This window comes from Bufo bufo, chromosome 5 (assembly GCF_905171765.1).
Source record: "Bufo bufo chromosome 5, aBufBuf1.1, whole genome shotgun sequence".
Lineage (NCBI taxonomy): Eukaryota > Metazoa > Chordata > Amphibia > Anura > Bufonidae > Bufo > Bufo bufo.
Genome location: NC_053393.1, coordinates 58,631,244 through 58,649,540, shown reverse-complemented (window position 1 = coordinate 58,649,540; position 18,297 = coordinate 58,631,244). Strand labels below are relative to the sequence as shown.

The 18,297-nt window shown below is 40.5% G+C and overlaps 1 protein-coding gene across 1 annotated transcript in view; it reads left to right on the top strand.

The window, feature by feature from the left end:
* The window catches only part of CSMD3 (CUB and Sushi multiple domains 3), a 1,177,406-nt gene that overhangs the window by 538,012 nt on the left and 621,097 nt on the right, over positions 1-18,297 (top strand). The window contains exons 26-27 of the mRNA XM_040431881.1: positions 576-714; positions 16,423-16,610. Of these exons, the coding sequence (XP_040287815.1) occupies positions 576-714; positions 16,423-16,610 (327 nt within the window). The remainder of the gene's footprint in view (positions 1-575; positions 715-16,422; positions 16,611-18,297) is intronic.

Sequence of the window (18,297 nt, the reverse complement as noted above, 5' to 3'; positions counted from 1 at the left end):
AGCAACACACATTCTTTTTTACTAATCTATTTAGAAACATGAACATGATTATGAGGGAGGCTATTTTGCCAGAGTTGATCTTAACAGCATTTAGCAAGCATAAAAAAAATTGCTTTATGATCCATAGACACAATGGTCAGGAGGGGACCACATTGACCTATATGGGAGAGTTTTCTAGGCATGCTCTGTGACCTGTGCAGAGGACTTTGTACAAGGAAAGAATAAATAAGCTATTGTGAATGGTGGATCCCGTCTTATCTGTCTTTCTATTCCGGCTTCTAATGATATTACCTTTGTGTATAGATAAGCAGTAACTGCAGTAAAGTGTTCTGTACAAACCAAGAATCATCGCCTATTATTAAGCTTAGTGGCCAGTGCGAAAACTTTTTTTTTAATATAGATATATAAAAATAACATTACCAAAAACTCTTACAAATATATATTAAACAGAAAAGCACAATTTAAATAATAGGTCATTTTCTGATTGCAAATTTCCTTAAAAAAAATATATAGATCTTATCTACCGTAAAAGAGCAATCACAGTCCTTAACCCCTTTTTTGTTTTTGTTTTCCAGCTCCTTGTGGTGGCAATCTCACTGGTTCTGCTGGTTTTATTTTATCTCCAAATTTCCCTCACCCTTATCCACACAGCAGGGACTGCGACTGGACAATTACAGTGAATTCAGACTACGTCATTTCTTTGGCTTTCATTAGGTGAGTGTGTGAAACAATACATTCCCTGTTTTAGTCTGTGGTTAGGTAAGTGCTCCTGACTACCATTTCCATGGTTCTGAACTGCATAATATAAGATAAAATAGTATTTTTTTTTTACAGAAACATTGCCATTTTTGTCCTTGGCCTGCATCTAGCATTTGCAATCATTTAACCACCTCAGCTCCCCCAGCTTAAACCCCCTTAATGACCAGACCACTTTTTATAATTCTGCACTACACTACTTTCACGGTTTATTGCTCGGTCATACAACTTACCACCCAAATGAATTTTACCTCCTTTTATTCTCACAAATACAGCTTTCTTTTGGTGGTATTTGATTGCTGCTAAGATTTTTTGTTTTTCCGATATTAATCAAAATAGGCAGCAATTTTCAAAAAAAAGTGTATTTTTAACTTTCTCTGGTTAAATTGTTCAAATATAATTACATTTCTATACAAGTTTGTGTCAGAATTTATTGTGCTACATGTCTTTGATAAAAAAAAAATCCAATAAGTGTATATTTATTGGTTTGCGCAAAAGTTATAGAATTTACAAACTATGGTACAAAAATCTGAATTTCCGCATTTTGAAGCAGCTCTGACTTTCTGAGCACCTGTCATGTTTCTTGAGGTGCTAGAATGCCAGGATAGTAAAAATACCCCCCAAATGACCCCATTTTATAAAGAAGACACCCCAAAGTATTCGCAGAGGGGCATGGTGAGTTCATGTATGATTAAAATATTTTTCACAAGTTAGCGGAAAATGACACTTTCTGAGAAAAAAATTAAATATATAAGGTTTCCATTTCTGCTAACTTCTGGGAATTTTTTTTTTAATCTCCCACGGACTCACTATGCCCCTCAGTGAATACCTTGGGGTGTCTACTTTCCGAAATGGGGTTATTTGTGGGGTGTGTTTACTGTTCTGGCATTTTGGGCGGGGCTAAATTGTGATCAACCCTGTAAAGCCTAAAGGTACTCGTTGGACTTTCGGCCCCTTTTCGCACCTAGGCTGCAAAAAAGTGTCACACATGTGGTATCGCCGTACTCAGGAGAAGTAGGGCAATGTGTTTTGGGGTGTATTTTTACATATACCCATGCTGGGTGAGAGAAATATCTCTGTAAATTGACAACTTTGTATAATTTTTTTTTTTTAAGTTGTCATTTACAGAGATATTTCTCACACACAGTATGGGTATATGTATATTTTTACATATACCCATGCTGGGTGAGAGAAATATCTCTGTAAATTGACAACTTTGTCAATTTTTGCAGCCTAGGTGCACAAAGGGGCCCAAATTCCAATGAGTACTTTTAGGATTTCACAGGGCATTTTTTACACATTTGGATTGCAAACTACTTCTCACACTTTAGGGCCCCTAAAATACCAGGGCATTTTTTTTATGCAAAGTTGTCAATTTACAGAGATATTTCTCTCACCCAGCTTGGGTATATGTAAAAAGACACCCCAAAACACATTGCCCTACTTCTCCTGAGTGCGGCGATATTACATGTGTGACACTTTTTTGCAGCCAAGATGCGCAAAGGGGCCGAAAGTCCAACGAGTACCTTTTAGGAGGGCATTTTTAGGCATTTGGATTCCAGACTTCTTCTCACGCTTTACGACCCCTAAAATGCCAGGGCAGTATAAATACCCCACATGTGACCCCATTTTGGAAAGAAGACACCCCAAGGTATTCCGTAAAGGGCATGGCGAGTTCATAGAAGATTTTTTTTTTTTGGCACAAGTTAGCGGAAATAGATTTTTTTTTCTTTTTTCTCACAAAGTCTCCCTTTCCGCTAACTTTCCGCCAAGTTCAATCTTTCATGGACTCAATATGCCCCTCAGCGAATACCTTGGGGTGTCTTCTTTCCAAAATGGGGTCAATTGTGGGGTGTTTGTACTGCCCTGGTATTTGAGGTTCTCCACAAACATTACATGTATGGCCAGCATTAGGAGTCAACACGGCGCCTTCCATTTTTTGCACATCCGCAGTTTGCGGACCGCAAAAAATGGCACAGTTGTGTGCATGAGGCCTTATATTGAGCATACGGGTAATGAGATGAAAAAATCTCTGCCAAAAATTGTGCAAAAAAAAAAAAAAAGCTGCGATCGCTATGAAAGATCCAAAAAGCTCAAAAGTGATCTTTATAGCACCGCAGCGATTTTACGGTGTTTTTGCAGTGATCAGAAAAAAAAAATTCTGTCAATGCGGTGGGGCGGACTGAACGCAAGTGTGCGCACAAGATCAGGCCTGATCGGGCGAACACTGCATTTTTTGTAGAGCCTAAGGTGACCCTAATGTACTGATATAGATCTGATTGCGATCAGTCTTGATCACTTACAAATACTATATAGTACTAGTGCTGATTAGCGACAGCGATGACGCTAATCAGCGACTAATCAGTGACTGCGGTGCGGTGGGCGCTAACTACCTAACAAGTAGCTAACTAACTGGCGGTGATAAGGGACCCGTAGGCCCCATTCACATGTCCGCAGTTCTGTTCCGCATTTTGTGGAACGTAATTGCGGACCCATTCATTTCAATGGGGACACACTTTGTCCTGCTCGGATCCGGAATTGCGGATCTGCACTTCCAGGTCCGCACTTCCGTTCTGCAAAAATATAGAACATGCCCTATTCTTGTCTGCAATTGCGGACAAGAAAAGGCATTTTCTATATAGTTTTGGCAATGTGCGGATCCGCAAAATGCGGAAAGCACATTGCCGGTGTCCGTGTTTTGCGGATCCGCGGATTCATGGATCCGCGGATCGGTGGATCCGCGGATCGGTGGATCCGCAGATCCTCAAAACACATACGGACGTCTGAATGGAGCCTTACAGGGGGGTGATTAATGACAGGGGGGTGATCAGGTAGTCTATATGGGGTGATCAGGGGTTAATAAGGGGTTAATAAGTGACAGGGTGGGGGTGTAGTGTAGTGTGGTGCTTGGTGCTACTTACATACAGTCAGGTCCACAAATATTGGGACATCGACACAATTCTAACATTTTTGGCTCTATACACCACCACAATGGATTTGAAATAAAACGAACAAGATGTGCTTTAACTGCAGACTGTCAGCTTTAATATGAGGATATTTACATCCAAATCAGGTGAACGGTGTAGGAATTACAACAGTTTGCATATGTGCCTCCTACTTGTTAAGGAACCAAAAGTAATGTGACAATTGGCTTCTCAGCAGTTCCAAGGCCAGGTGTGTGTTATTCCCTCATTATCCCAATTACAATGAGCAGATAAAAGGTCCAGAGTTCACTTCAAGTCTGCTATTTGCATTTGGAATCTGTTGCTGTCAACTCTCAAGATGAGATCCAAAGAGCTGTCACTATCAGTGAAGCAAGCCATCATTAGGCTGAAAAAACAAAACAAACCCATCAGAGACATAGCAAAAAACATTAGGCCTGGCCAAAACAACTGTTTACAACATTCCTAAAAAGAAGGAACGCATCGGTGAGCTCAGCAGCACCAAAAGACCCGGAAAACAACTGTGGTGGATGACCGAAGAATTATTTCCCTGGTGAAGAAAACACCCTTTACAGCAGTTGGCCAGATCAAGAACACTCTCTAGGAGGTAGGTGTATGTGTGTCAAAGTCAACAATCAAGAGAAGACTTCACCAGAGTGAATACAGAGGGTTCACCACAAGATGTAAACCATTGGTGAGCCTCAAAAACTGGAAGGCCAGATTAGAGTTTGCCAAACAACATCTAAAAAAAGCCTTCACAGTTCTAGAACAACATCCTATGGACAGATGAGACCAAGATCAACTTGTACCAGAGTGATGGGAAGAGAAGAGTATGGAGAAGGAAAGGAACTGCTCACGATCCTAAGCATACCACCTCATCAGTGAAGCATGGTGGTGGTAGTGTCATGACGTGGGCATGTATGGCTGCCAATGGAACTGGTTCTCTTGTATTTATTGATGATGTGACTGCTGACAAAAGCAGCAGGATGAATTCTGAAGTGTTTCGGGCAATATTATCTGCTCATATTTAGCCAAATGCTTCAGAACTCATTGGCCGGCGCTTCACAGTGCAGATGGACAATGACCCAAAGCATACTGCAAAAGCAACCAAAGAGTTTTTTTAAGGGAAAGAAGTGGAATGTTATGCAATGGCCAAGTCAATCACCGGACCTGAATCCAATTGAGCATGCATTTCACTTGCTGAAGACAAAACTGAAGGGAAAACGCCCCAAGAACAAGCAGGAACTGAAGACAGTTGCAGTAGAGGCCTGGCAGAGCATCACCAGGGATGAAACCCAGCGTCTGGTGATGTCTATGCGTTCCAGACTTCAGGCTGTAATTGACTCCAAAGGATTTGCAACCAAGTTTTAAGAAGTGAAAGTTTGATTTATGATTATTATTCTGTCCCATTACTTTTGGTTCCTTAACAAGTGGGAGGCACATATGCAAACTGTTGTAATTCCTGCACCGTTCACCTGATTTGGATGTAAATACCCTCAAATTAAAGCTGACAGTCTGCAGGTAAAGCACATCTTGTTTGTTTCATTTCAAATCCATTGTGGTGATATACAGAGCCAAAAATGTTAGAATTGTGTTGATGTCCCAATATTTATGGACCTGACTGTAGCTGCCTGTGTCCTCTGGTGGTCGATCCAAGCAAAAGGGACCACCAGAGGACCAGGTAGCAGGTATATCAGACGCTGTTAACAAAACAGCGTCTAATATACCTTTCTGATGTTAAAAAAATCGCATCTACAGCCTGCCAGCGAATGATCGCCACTGGCAGGCTGTAGATCAACTCGTTTACCTCCCGATCCTGTGAGCGCGCGTTCACAGGAAATCTCACGTCTCGCGAGATCACGAGCAGATGCGTCGAGGAGGAATAACCCGGCTGCCCGCAGGACGCATCCCTGCGTTAGGCGTTTGGGAGGTGGTTAAATGAAGATGGGCTGTAGTACCACAAACAGTCCAAGGAAACATAGAAACATAGAAACATAGAATGTGTCGGCAGATAAGAACCATTTGGCCCATCTAGTCTGCCCAATATACTGAATACTATGGATAGCCCCCGGCCCTATCTTATATGAAGGATGGCCTTATGCCTATCCCATGCATGCTTAAACCCCTTCACTGTATTTGCAGCTACCACTTCTGCAGGAAGGCTATTCCATGCATCCACTACTCTCTCAGTAAAGTAATACTTCCTTATATTACTTTTAAACCTTTGCCCCTCTAATTTAAAACTGTGTCCTCTTGTGGTCAAGGACAAGGACAAGAGTGAAGTTGTTTAAGAAAAAATCCAGACCCTCATCTAATCTCATAGAACCACTTCAAATTCAATTGATTTGGCATTTTATAGCTAGAGGAAGAGAAGGTCCATCATGGGTGTAACTTAAAGCTTCCGGGAACCAAAATAAAATCTGCACTAAGGCCTCCAACAATCATGTGTCAATATAGTACTGGGGCCCTAATATGAGCATCAGGACCCAGGTGCAACAGGAACATTTGCACCCCCTGTTTTTTTCTTGAGTTGACTTACTCCCATTTTCATAGGCATTCATTATGGATTCCCATAGTAGTTTTTTATTTTTAAGTTCTAGGGCAAGGAAACAAACAAAAAGGGGCAAATCCTTTTTCCCAATCCAGTTAAGCATTAAGGCAAAGTCAGTGTTTTAAACAATATGTCAATTATGGCTTAAGTGTAATTGTTATTTCAGTTTATTTTTAGTATAGTGCAGGTACGGGCATGCTGGAATGTTTAATATGCTTTATTAGGGAAATATGTCTATTTGTACTAGAAAATAGGGTGAAAAGAGTTTGTTTTAGATTTTTAGCAACGCTCTAACTGAGCATTGCTTAGGAGAGTCTGTCTTCAATCTTTTGCCTTCTACTATGTGCTGAAGATGCCTGTGTATAATAAGTCAGATAGACAGGGGGCTAAGCAGAGATAGTTAGGGCACATGTAAATAGTCAGGGACTGGGGTAGAGACAAGAGGCCAGCTTCAGCGCTGAGTAGAACTTAAAACTGAAGACAGACTCTCCTTAGTAATGCTCAGTTAGAGCTTTGATAAGAAGACTCTTTACACTCTGTTATCTAGTACAATTAAACATCTTTCCCTAATAAAGCATATTAAAAGTTTTAGCGTCCCTGTCCCTACACTATATTAAAAATAAACCGAAACAACAGTTACAGTTTAAGCACAGCCAGGGTGGTCACTGGCCACTTAGTTCATCTTCACCCCTCCACTATGCTTTTCAAGACACTCACCCACCCCATTCTGAGGCCTGGCCATGTCAATCTAGTGTAGGGGTGAGGGTGTCTTAGAGAGCAGGGTCAAGGTGCACCAGATGACTAGCGCCCACCTTGTTGCCTTTAGGACCTAATCTTTATATTGTTTCAAACACAGATTTCTCATAAATGTTGAAGTGTATCAAGGGAATATAGGGGTAGCCTTCCCAGGCATTAGGACTGGTTTGATGGTGGTGATTCTGCATTTTAATGTACAAGAGGCATTCATTTCAGTTGCAATTGTCCTTTAATATATATTTGGTTTTCAGCCTTCTCTCTAAAATGTAGAAACTGAAGAAATCCCTCACACCAATGCAGCAGATTTATGAAATAATCTACATAGAATGAAATTGAAAACAAAATAATAGAACACATGCCTGACTTTAACAGCTTTGCAATCTAAGCTACTTTCACTGGGTTTTGTCCTGTTCGCCATTATCAACATCCTGTGGAATTTAACTTTAGCTGTTTATTATGGAGCCAATCAAGAGATACTCAAAGACAAAATTACTTTAACTATATGGCAAAGTTTAGATTCAATTGAAGAGTGTATTTTATTTTCATCCTAGTGCTTTACCATTTTTAGGGTTTGAATTTGTCTATTAAAGTAAGAGAATCATTATAATAACTACAACACTCAGTGTACGATCTGTAATTCAATGGATTGCAATATTCTCCTTTGTAATACTTCCTAGCGGATGATTACAGAATTCTTCTTCATGTTTAGTGACTGTTCAGACCCATTACATAGTTAGTCTTTTATTTTTTTTATCCCATTTTGCGTCTACAATAGTTTTTGAATGTTTCAGTGGTTTCTCTTACGTTGTGAATAATGCTACTATGACTCCATGGTGACATTGAGTTGCAAACAACCTTAAGCCAGAAAGTTTTTTTCAGATTTTTATGAAGGTCAATACATGGTCAGAATGTTGTGAGAGTTACAAGGTGTTTTGGGAATTTTAAATATGATGTTCATGTCTCCTTCCAGTACCCCGTAATCATATTCCTTTAACCACCTCCGGACCGCCTAACGCAGGATCGCGTTCCGGAGGTGGCAGCCCTGCGCAGAGTCACGCATATATGCGTCATCTCGCGCGAGCCGAGACTTCCTGTGAACGCGCGCACACAGGCGCGCACGCTCACAGGAACGGAAGGTAAGAGAGTTGATCTCCAGCCTGCCAGCGGCGATCGTTCGCTGGCAGGCTGGAGATGTGTTTTTTTTTAACCCCTAACAGGTATATTAGACGCTGTTTTGATAACAGCGTCTAATATACCTGCTACCTGGTCCTCTGGTGGTCCCCTTTGTTTGGATCGACCACCAGAGGACACAGGTAGCTCAGTAAAGTCCCACCAAGCACCACTACACTACACTACACCCCCCCCGTCACTTATTAACCCCTTATTAGCCCCTGATCACCCCATATAGACTCCCTGATCACCCCCCTGTCATTGATTACCCCCCTGTCATTGATCAACCCCCTGTAAAGCTCCATTCAGACGTCCGCATGATTTTTACGGATCCACTGATAGATGGATCGGATCCGCAAAACGCATCCGGACGTCTGAATGAAGCCTTACAGGGGCGTGATCAATGACTGTGGTTATCACCCCATATAGACTCCCTGATCACCCCCCTGTCATTGATTACACCCCTGTCATTGATTACCCCCCTGTAAAGCTCCATTCAGACGTCCGCATGATTTTTACGGATCCACTGATAGATGGATCGGATCCGCAAAACGCATCCGGACGTCTGAATGAAGCCTTACAGGGGCATGATCAATGACTGTGGTGATCACCCCATATAGACTCCCTGATCACCCCCCTGTAAAGCTCCATTCAGATGTCCGCATGATTTTTACGGATGCACTGATAGATGGATCGGATCCGCAAAACGCATCCGGACGTCTGAATGAAGCCTTACAGGGGCATGATCAATGACTGTGGTGATCACCCCATATAGACTCCCTGATCACCCCCCTGTAAAGCTCCATTCAGATGTCCGCATGATTTTTACGGATGCACTGATAGATGGATCCGATCCGCAAAACGCATCCGGACGTCTGAATGAAGCCTTACAGGGGCATGATCAATGACTGTGGTGATCACCCCCCTGTCATTGATTACCCCCCTGTAAAGCTCCATTCAGATGTCCGCATGATTTTTACGGATGCACTGATAGATGGATCGGATCCGCAAAACGCATACGGACGTCTGAATGAAGCCTTACAGGGGCGTGATCAATGACTGTGGTTATCACCCCATATAGACTCCCTGATCACCCCCCTGTCATTGATTACACCCCTGTCATTGATCAACCCCCTGTAAAGCTCCATTCAGATGTCCGCATGATTTTTACGGATGCACTGATAGATGGATCGGATCCGCAAAACGCATCCGGACGTCTGAATGAAGCCTTACAGGGGCGTGATCAATGACTGTGGTGATCACCCCATATAGACTCCCTGATCACCCCCCGTCATTGATTACCCCCCTGTCATTGATTACCCCCCTGTAAAGCTCCATTCAGACGTCCGCATGATTTTTACGGATCCACTGATAGATGGATCGGATCCGCAAAACGCATCCGGACGTCTGAATGAAGCCTTACAGGGGCATGATCAATGACTGTGGTGATCACCCCATATAGACTCCCTGATCACCCCCCTGTCATTGATCAAACCCCTGTAAAGCTCCATTCAGATGTCCGCATGATTTTTACGGATGCACTGATAGATGGATCGGATCCGCAAAAAGCATACGGACGTCTGAATGAAGCCTTACACGGGCGTGATCAATGACTGTGGTTATCACCCCATATAGACTCCCTGATCACCCCCCTGTCATTGATCAACCCCCTGTCATTGATCACCCCCCCTGTCATTGATCACCCCCCCTGTCATTGATCACCCCTCTGTAAGGCTCCATTCAGACATTTTTTTGGCCCAAGTTAGCGGAAATTATAATTTTTTTCTTACAAAGTCTCATATTCCACTAACTTGTGTCAAAAAATAAAATCTCACATGAACTCACCATACCCCTCACGGAATCCAAATACGTAAAATTTTTTAGACATTTATATTCCAGACTTCTTCTCACGCTTTAGGGTCCCTAGAATGCCAGGGCAGTATAAATACCCCACATGTGACCCCATTTCGGAAAGAAGACACCCCCAGGTATTCCGTGAGGGGCATATTGAGTCCATGAAAGATTGAAATTTTTGTCCCAAGTTAGCGGAACGGGAGACTTTGTGAGAAAAAAATTAAAAATATCAATTTCCGCTAACTTGTGCCAAAAAAAAAAATTTCTATGAACTCGCCATGCCCCTCATTGAATACCTTGGGGTGTCTTCTTTCCAAAATGGGGTCACATGTGGGGTATTTATACTGCCCTGGCATTCTAGGGGCCCCAAAGCGTGAGAAGAAGTCTGGTATCCAAATGTCTAAAAATGCCCTCCTAAAAGGAATTTGGGCACCTTTGCGCATCTAGGCTGCAAAAAAGTGTCACACATCTGGTATCGCCGTACTCAGGAGAAGTTGGGGAATGTGTTTTGGGGTGTCATTTTACATATACCCATGCTGGGTGAGAGAAATATCTTGGTCAAATGCCAACTTTGTATAAAAAAATGGGAAAAGTTGTCTTTTGCCAAGATATTTCTCTCACCCAGCAAGGGTATATGTAAAATGACACCCCAAAACACATTCCCCAACTTCTCCTGAATACGGCGATACCACATGTGTGACACTTTTTCCACTAACTTGTGACAAAAAATAAAAACTTCCATGAACTCACTATGCCCATCAGCGAATACCTTGGGGTGTCTTCTTTCCAAAATGGGGTCACTTGTGGGGTAGTTATACTGCCCTGGCATTCTGTAAAAAATGACCTGTGAAATCTGAAAGGTGCTCTTTGGAATATGGGCCCCTTTGCCCACCTAGGCTGCAAAAAAGGGTCACACATCTGGTATTGCCGTACTCAGGAGAAGGTGGGGAATGTGTTTTGGGGTGTCTTTTTACATATACCCATGCTGGGTGAGAGAAATATCTTGGCAAAAGACAACTTTTCCCATTTTTTTATACAAAGTTGGCATTTGACCAAGATATTTATCTCACCCAGCATGGGTATATGTAAAAAGACACCCCAAAACACATTCCTCAACTTCTCCTGAATACAGAGATACCAGATGTGTGACACTTTTTTGCAGCCTAGGTGGGCAAAGGGGCCCATATTCTAAAGAGCACCTTTCGGATTTCACTCGTCATTTTTTACAGAATTTGATTTCAAACTCCTTACCACACATTTGGGCCCCTAGAATGCCAGGGCAGTATAACTACCCCACAAGTGACCCCATTTTGGAAAGAAGAGACCCCAAGGTATTTCGTGATGGGCATAGTGAGTTCATAGAAGTTTTTATTTTTTGTCACAAGTTAGTGGAATATGAGACTTTGTAAGAAAAAAAAATCAAAAAAAAAAATCATCATTTTCCGCTAACTTGTGACAAAAAATAAAAAGTTCTATGAACTCACTATGCCCATCAGCGAATACCTTAGGGTGTGTACTTTCCGAAATGGGGTCATTTGTGGGGTGTTTGTACTGTCTGGCCATTGTAGAACCTCAGGAAACATGACAGGTGCTCAGAAAGTCAGAGCTGCTTCAAAAAGCGGAAATTCACATTTTTGTACCATAGTTTGTAAACGCTATAACTTTTACCCAAACCATTTTTTTTTTTACCCAAACATTTTTTTTTTATCAAAGACATGTAGAACTATAAATTTAGAGCAAAATTTCTATATGGATCTCGTTTTTTTTGCAAAATTTTACAACTGAAAGTGAAAAAATGTCATTTTTTTTGCAAAAAATCGTTAAATTTCGATTAATAACAAAAAAAGTAAAAATGTCAGCAGCAATGAAATACCACCAAATGAAAGCTCTATTAGTGAGAAGAAAAGGAGGTAAAATTCATTTGGGTGGTAAGTTGCATGACCGAGCAATAAACGGTGAAAGTAGTGTAGGTCAGAAGTGTAAAAAGTGGCCTGGTCTTTCAGGGTGTTTAAGCACTGGGGGCTGAGGTGGTTAATCTTACCGATCTTGGCCAGTGCCAAATAATCATAACAGTCAATATTTAGCCACAGTGGTGGTATGTCAATGGTGACCAATGCCTGCCACCATCCTGTAGTGTAAGACAGCATGTAATTTTGCTATTTTACTAATATATTACTATATAATATATTTGAATTACCTATTTCAATTCTATAATTGTTTCATCCCTGTGTGTCTTTATTGATGATGTACAGAATCTTTTGGTCAACTGGTGGATCTTGACTACAATCGTTCTCCTCTGTAGTCAGTTTCTATCAGTGGAAGCTTCCCTTAGACCAGGAATCAACAACCTCTGGCATTCCAGTTGTTCTGAAACTATAACTCCCAGAATCCTTCTTTCACTTTTGTGGGAATAACAGAAAGCTGCTGAGGAACCAATAAGCTACAGTGCAGGAATGATGCTAGCAGATATATATATATATATATATATATATATATATATATATATATATCTCAATATATCAGTTATTTATAGCTCTTAACCAACATATAAATAGGACTTCTCTGGATTGTTCTGATATCCATTTGCATTTTAAATCTTCTTAAGATTGTGTTCATATTGTTTGAGATTCTTCCATATTTGCACTAGCAATATACTAGGTACTAGTACCAACTAGATACTAACATATTAACATGTAATTCAGAGGGTACAAGTACAAAGTCAAACATTACAGAGTGACAAACCAATCTAGTCAGATATTAATAGTGAGGACAAGAGCTTAAAATCTATAAAGAAATAGGTATGTGTGTGTGTGTTTGGGGAGGGGGAGTAAAAACTATTTGCCTTGTACAATGGTCTAGTCACCTTTAAACTAACCAAGGGAGGACATGTAATGCTGCATGTACCAATCACTAGCCAGTGTCTATTAATTTACAGATCTAAATTCATTTGTACAGATATCACATGCATGTAGTGTTGGGTATTTGGATGATGGGATCAGGTTCTTCAGAATAATGTCTTCAGAAGAATTCAGAAGAGCTAGATTAAGAATTGTGATAGGCCTCCCTAAAAATATGTGTTTTAGGACATACATAAAGCTGTGAGTGTTGGGAAATTACTTGACTCTCTGAGGTAGTGAATTCCAGACAACTGGTGGAGTACAAGAAACGTCTTGAAGGCGTCAATGGCAGGTTTAAAATATGTAGCATGTCAGTATTAGATCATTGACAGAATAGAAAGCACAGGTATAGTGGCAGACAGAGATTTGAGAGGAGATATAGGGTGGTGCAGCACTGTGGAGAGCTTTGAGGGTGAGAGTAATATGATTATATTGGATTCAATATTGGATGGGAAACCAATGCAGTGACTGTCACAGGGTGGAGGCATTGTTGTAGAGGTTGGACAGACAGCTGAGCCTGGCTGCTGCAGTCAGGATATACTGGAGAGGGGAGAGTTTAGTAAAGGGAAAACTGATTAGTAATCAGTTACAGTAATCAAGGAAAGCATGTATGCACAGAAAAAAGGACAGATTCTGGAGATAAATTTGAGGCACAGGTGACACAAGCACAGAAGTGATTGAATATAGGGTGTGAATGAAAGATAAGCGTCAAATATAACACCAAGTTCTGACTAAGCCTTTTGGTAGTGCCAGCTACTTTAATGAAACTATCAGATTTAGGATCGATCAGTAGATGGTGGTAACACAAGAAGTTCAGTGTTTGATATGTTTAGTTTCAGATAAAGAGTGGACATGATTTTAAAACAGTCTATTTTGTAGGTCTACTTGTAATATCCAACAAAACACATATCTACATATCACATGTTCATGAGTTTCTTATCCCTAATCAACTTATTGCCAACTGGTGATGGACAGAAGAGAAAAGAAATATAATTAATAGAATACATCTGCTTATCAGAAAATAGTTAGGTGTAGCAGTGTGGATAGAAGCAGTTTTCCGCATATTACTGTTAGAGTTCCTTGCTTATTTATTTGTTAAATCAAATGTATTGCATTTTGGGACATTGTCATTGGAACAAACGACAACATAAATGTTTCCATGAGGGCAAAGTTATGTCAGTGCAATACAAAAACATTACTATTGGAGAAATATGTAGCTAGGACCATAATTATAAGTTATATTCTGTAATCAGTCCTGGTGATGGCATACGTAGAAGTAATGTGAAGGATCTTATAGCAAAGAATTTGCATGGAGCAACTTTCTGGACCTGATTATAACTATCACATCTTAACCACCTAGGGCAGGAGGATTTGACATTTATTTCCTACTTTATATTAATTTTATGATTCTGTGGTTATCTCCTCACCCTCTGGTTTTTAGTATTTTTGGAAAAGTAATCCCTGTACATGTTCTCACCAGCTATTAAAAAGGTGAATATTATGTACCTCCAAGAAGTTTGCCCACTTTAGACATTTATAGTAAGAACATAGGCTATGGCATAAACAGTGTCAGACTGGGGTTCCGTGGGCCTACCACAGACTTTTTTTCTTGGGTCCCAGCCATTATATCATCAATGTCTACTAATTTTTGAATCAAAGAAATAGAATCTAATGGCAAGTGATCATCTCTGAAGGCAGCTCATAATAAGTGTTTTCTCGTGGACTTTTGGGTCCCTCTATTAAATCAGAAACTTGGCCCACCAGATGATCCTCTGGGTACTCTGCTGGGTACTCTGGTGAGCCAATCCAACCCTGGGCATAAATGTCTGTTAAGTGATGTCCTACTTCAGAGACCTCCAAAGTATAGCGAAATGAGGTTCTCAAAATCTTCGTGGCAACTCAACATGCCCAGATGACCAAAATGGGAGGTGGTCACAGATGTGTGCTTTTTTCTCCATTAAAATCTTAAGAAAGTACACTTGGCTATGTCAAAAACTCCAGTAGTCTTTAATTAAGAAATTTAATAAATGTATTTTGAAAACCCTGACAATTTTAACAAAATTATTTAAAGGGAATGCATCTACTTGAAACATGAAACATACAGATTCTTCTAAATGATAAAAGATCAGGTGGTGTTGGGATTATCTTTGCAGCTCTCTTGAGATGTTCCATTTATCATTATGTGAGAAAAGGAATTCCTAACAAAATTTTATAAAGATTTCAAAAAAGTGAATTAGGGAAGATAACACAGTATGCTTAGTGAAAAACCAACCTCAGTGTAACAGCAATGTCCCTCAGCAAATAAGTGTTGGATATATAAATAACAACATATTTTATAGCTGAAGTTCATATTTAAAAAAGTTGAAGCTATTAATTATACTATTATGCTACTGTATAATATATTTTAATTACCTATTTCACTTCCATAATCTTGTTTCATCCCTGTGTGTCATTACTGCTGATGTCCAGAATCTTGGTCAACTGGTGGATCCTGACTACAATCAGTCTCCTCTGTAGTAAGGTTCTATCAGTAGAAGTGATCAGCAACCTCTGGAACTCCAGCTGTCCTGAGACTACAACTCCCAGAATCTTCCTTTCACTTCTGTGGGGATTACAAGAAAAGCCGAGTAAGTTTGCATGCTGGGAGTTGTAGTTTTGAGCAGCTGGAGTGCCGAAGGTTGCTGATCCCTGCCTTAGACTGCTCACTCTAAAGATAAATCATATAGCTGCATCCTCTTGAAGATTATACCCAGCAGGTTGCACTGACTGTGGAGAACTAACCTGGAGATAGCAATCTCACAAAGCAGCCAAGGACTGAGGAAACATTACAGCTTGGAATGTTGAGAATGGGTAGGAAGGGGTGAGAGTGTGTATCTCACCCAGCAGGAGAGTGTGTAGTATTTCCCACAAAGCAGTTTATTGTGATGAAACCCAGATCACACATCAGGGGAGAATAAACCACCCACTGGGAGATCAGTGCAACATGACAAAAAGAAAAAGCTGTAGAAAATGTAAAGATTCACTAAATCTACATCTATACTTTGAAACTATTTCCATAGAAAGTAAGATCAAATTTTAATTTTAATAGATCTAAGTTAAAATATACAAACATATTAATCAACCTTCTAGCTGATATGTTCCTTGAATATAATAAAAAAATAAGATACAAACATCTGGGGCAACACTTGATTTATGCAGATGTAGGATCCTCATCCTGGAAAAATATAGTAGAAGTAACATTAGAATTTTATTTTTGCTTTTATTCTTTTTTATCTAATATAATGATATCCAAAAAGTGAACCCTCATCTAATCAAAGAGCAAATAATATTTGTGCTAATGCCTTATGAGAACACACAGTTAAAATGGAAAAGGTGGCAATGTGCTCAGGAAAGGTTGCAAAAGGGCATGTACAAGCAAATTAATTAAACTCGTTTGAATTTGGAAAACCTATTGAAATGTATGAGTGCTAATTAATTGACTGGTTTTGTCTAACAGCTTCAGCATCGAGCCAAATTATGACTTCTTGTATATTTATGATGGGCCAGATGGAAACAGTCCTCTGATTGGAAGTTTTCAGGACAGCAAATTACCAGAAAGGATTGAGAGCGGTTCCAACAACATGCATTTGGCTTTTAGGAGTGATGGATCTGTCAGTTTCACCGGTTTTCATCTGGAATACAAAGGTGATGTTGCTGCTTAGTTCTACTTAAGCTTTTTCTTTAATGGTTGGTAGTTAAATTTGTATAGTATCCTCACACTTTGTTATAGTCAATACTTTTTTTCAATATAAAAAGACAATAAGACTAGACTAAAAAGGTCTGTAAACTTTTACAACCACCATTTTTATGGCTCCAGTGCATCTTATATAATAAATGGCACAATTTTAAACAGTCTTGATTCAAGTGTTTCTATCATGTTGTGTCCATAGCTCCATGGGTTCAGACTACAAGCAAAATGTTCTTCATTCTGCAGTCATGTGTTACTTCCACCTGCCTCCTTTTCTGCTGTCTGTAGATTAGCAAGAAAAGGGTTAGAGGGAGCATAGTAACACAGGACTGTTAGATCAGACTACATTGTTCTGTTTGTGACCTATAACCATGGAGACAAGTCTACTTCACTCTTTTCAAAAATAACTTAATTGTTTATATTTTTTAATTTATTTTTTATTTTTAAAGAATAGGATCAATAAATATTTAGTTGCATATGTGTGCATGACTTGTAAGAGGCACTCTAGTGAAAAGAAATAAAAAACACTTGTCAAAATCCCAGATCCCAAATTAGAGATGAGACAAGTTTTGAAAAATTTGATTCGGCTATTTTGCCGAACTTCTACAAAAAATTTGATTTGTTACAAATTACTTCCCATTGTATGGAGAGAGCACAATGACTGGGAACGACGATTGCACTGCCCCCATCATTTAACCCCTCAGATGATGTGTTCAATGCTGATTGCGGTATCTGTGACTCACATTCAGCCTTTCAGGATTTAATCAGGGGTTAAAAAACAAAAAATACTCACTTCATCCACTTGCTTGCTGAGACACCATCCGCTCCATTCTTGATTGAAGAAAACCTGTCAAAGGTCCTGTAGCGAGCATGATGATGTCACTACGTGATCGTCGCACATGATGACGTCATCACTGATGACACCGCATGTGCGATGCATGACAGCGGCAAGGGGTCCCTTTTAAGGCAATGTTTGTCGTGACACCAGTTGCAGTGAAGCAACAAGGGCACAGGGCCCCTTTTAGTGATGTAGAGGTAGATGGTACCCAGGTGTAGGAATGCCAGAGTGGTGTAGGGTAGCCTATAATGTCCCTTAATGTTGATGCACGTGTCAAGGTGCTACCTGGATACGCTGGACCCCAGGCGTTGTCATCCAAAGAAGAACAAATAGGGGGAATAGTCGAGGGATCTGAAGAAATGATTGAGTCCAGACCTTGTGATGAAGATGATAACAGCTTTACTTTCAAGAAATGTTCATCCAAACAGTTTACAGGCTTTATTTTGGTTTCCAGCAGGTGTTGGCATTAACTGTGGCAGGCAAACTCCTCCCTGCTACATCTGTTGCTTTATGGCTCTGCTATGCGAACAGGCTGGCTATAGAAACTCAGCTTCTTCTTTTGGCTGCACTTCACTTTGAAATTTGGTCTGTCTCTAGATTTGTCCAAGGAACACTTTACTCCTGGTTTCTGAGGCTTCAAGCGGTGGCCTCATGTCCAGCAGAGTTGAAGGTGCTTTGGCTAGCCCAGACAGGGCTCGTCCAACAGGGACGGCTCCTGCTTCCTTCCCCTAGCAGGGGGTACTCTGCAATGACCTCTAACTAGGACTCCACCCTCCCTGCAGCAAGTAAGAAACCACACACCAGAG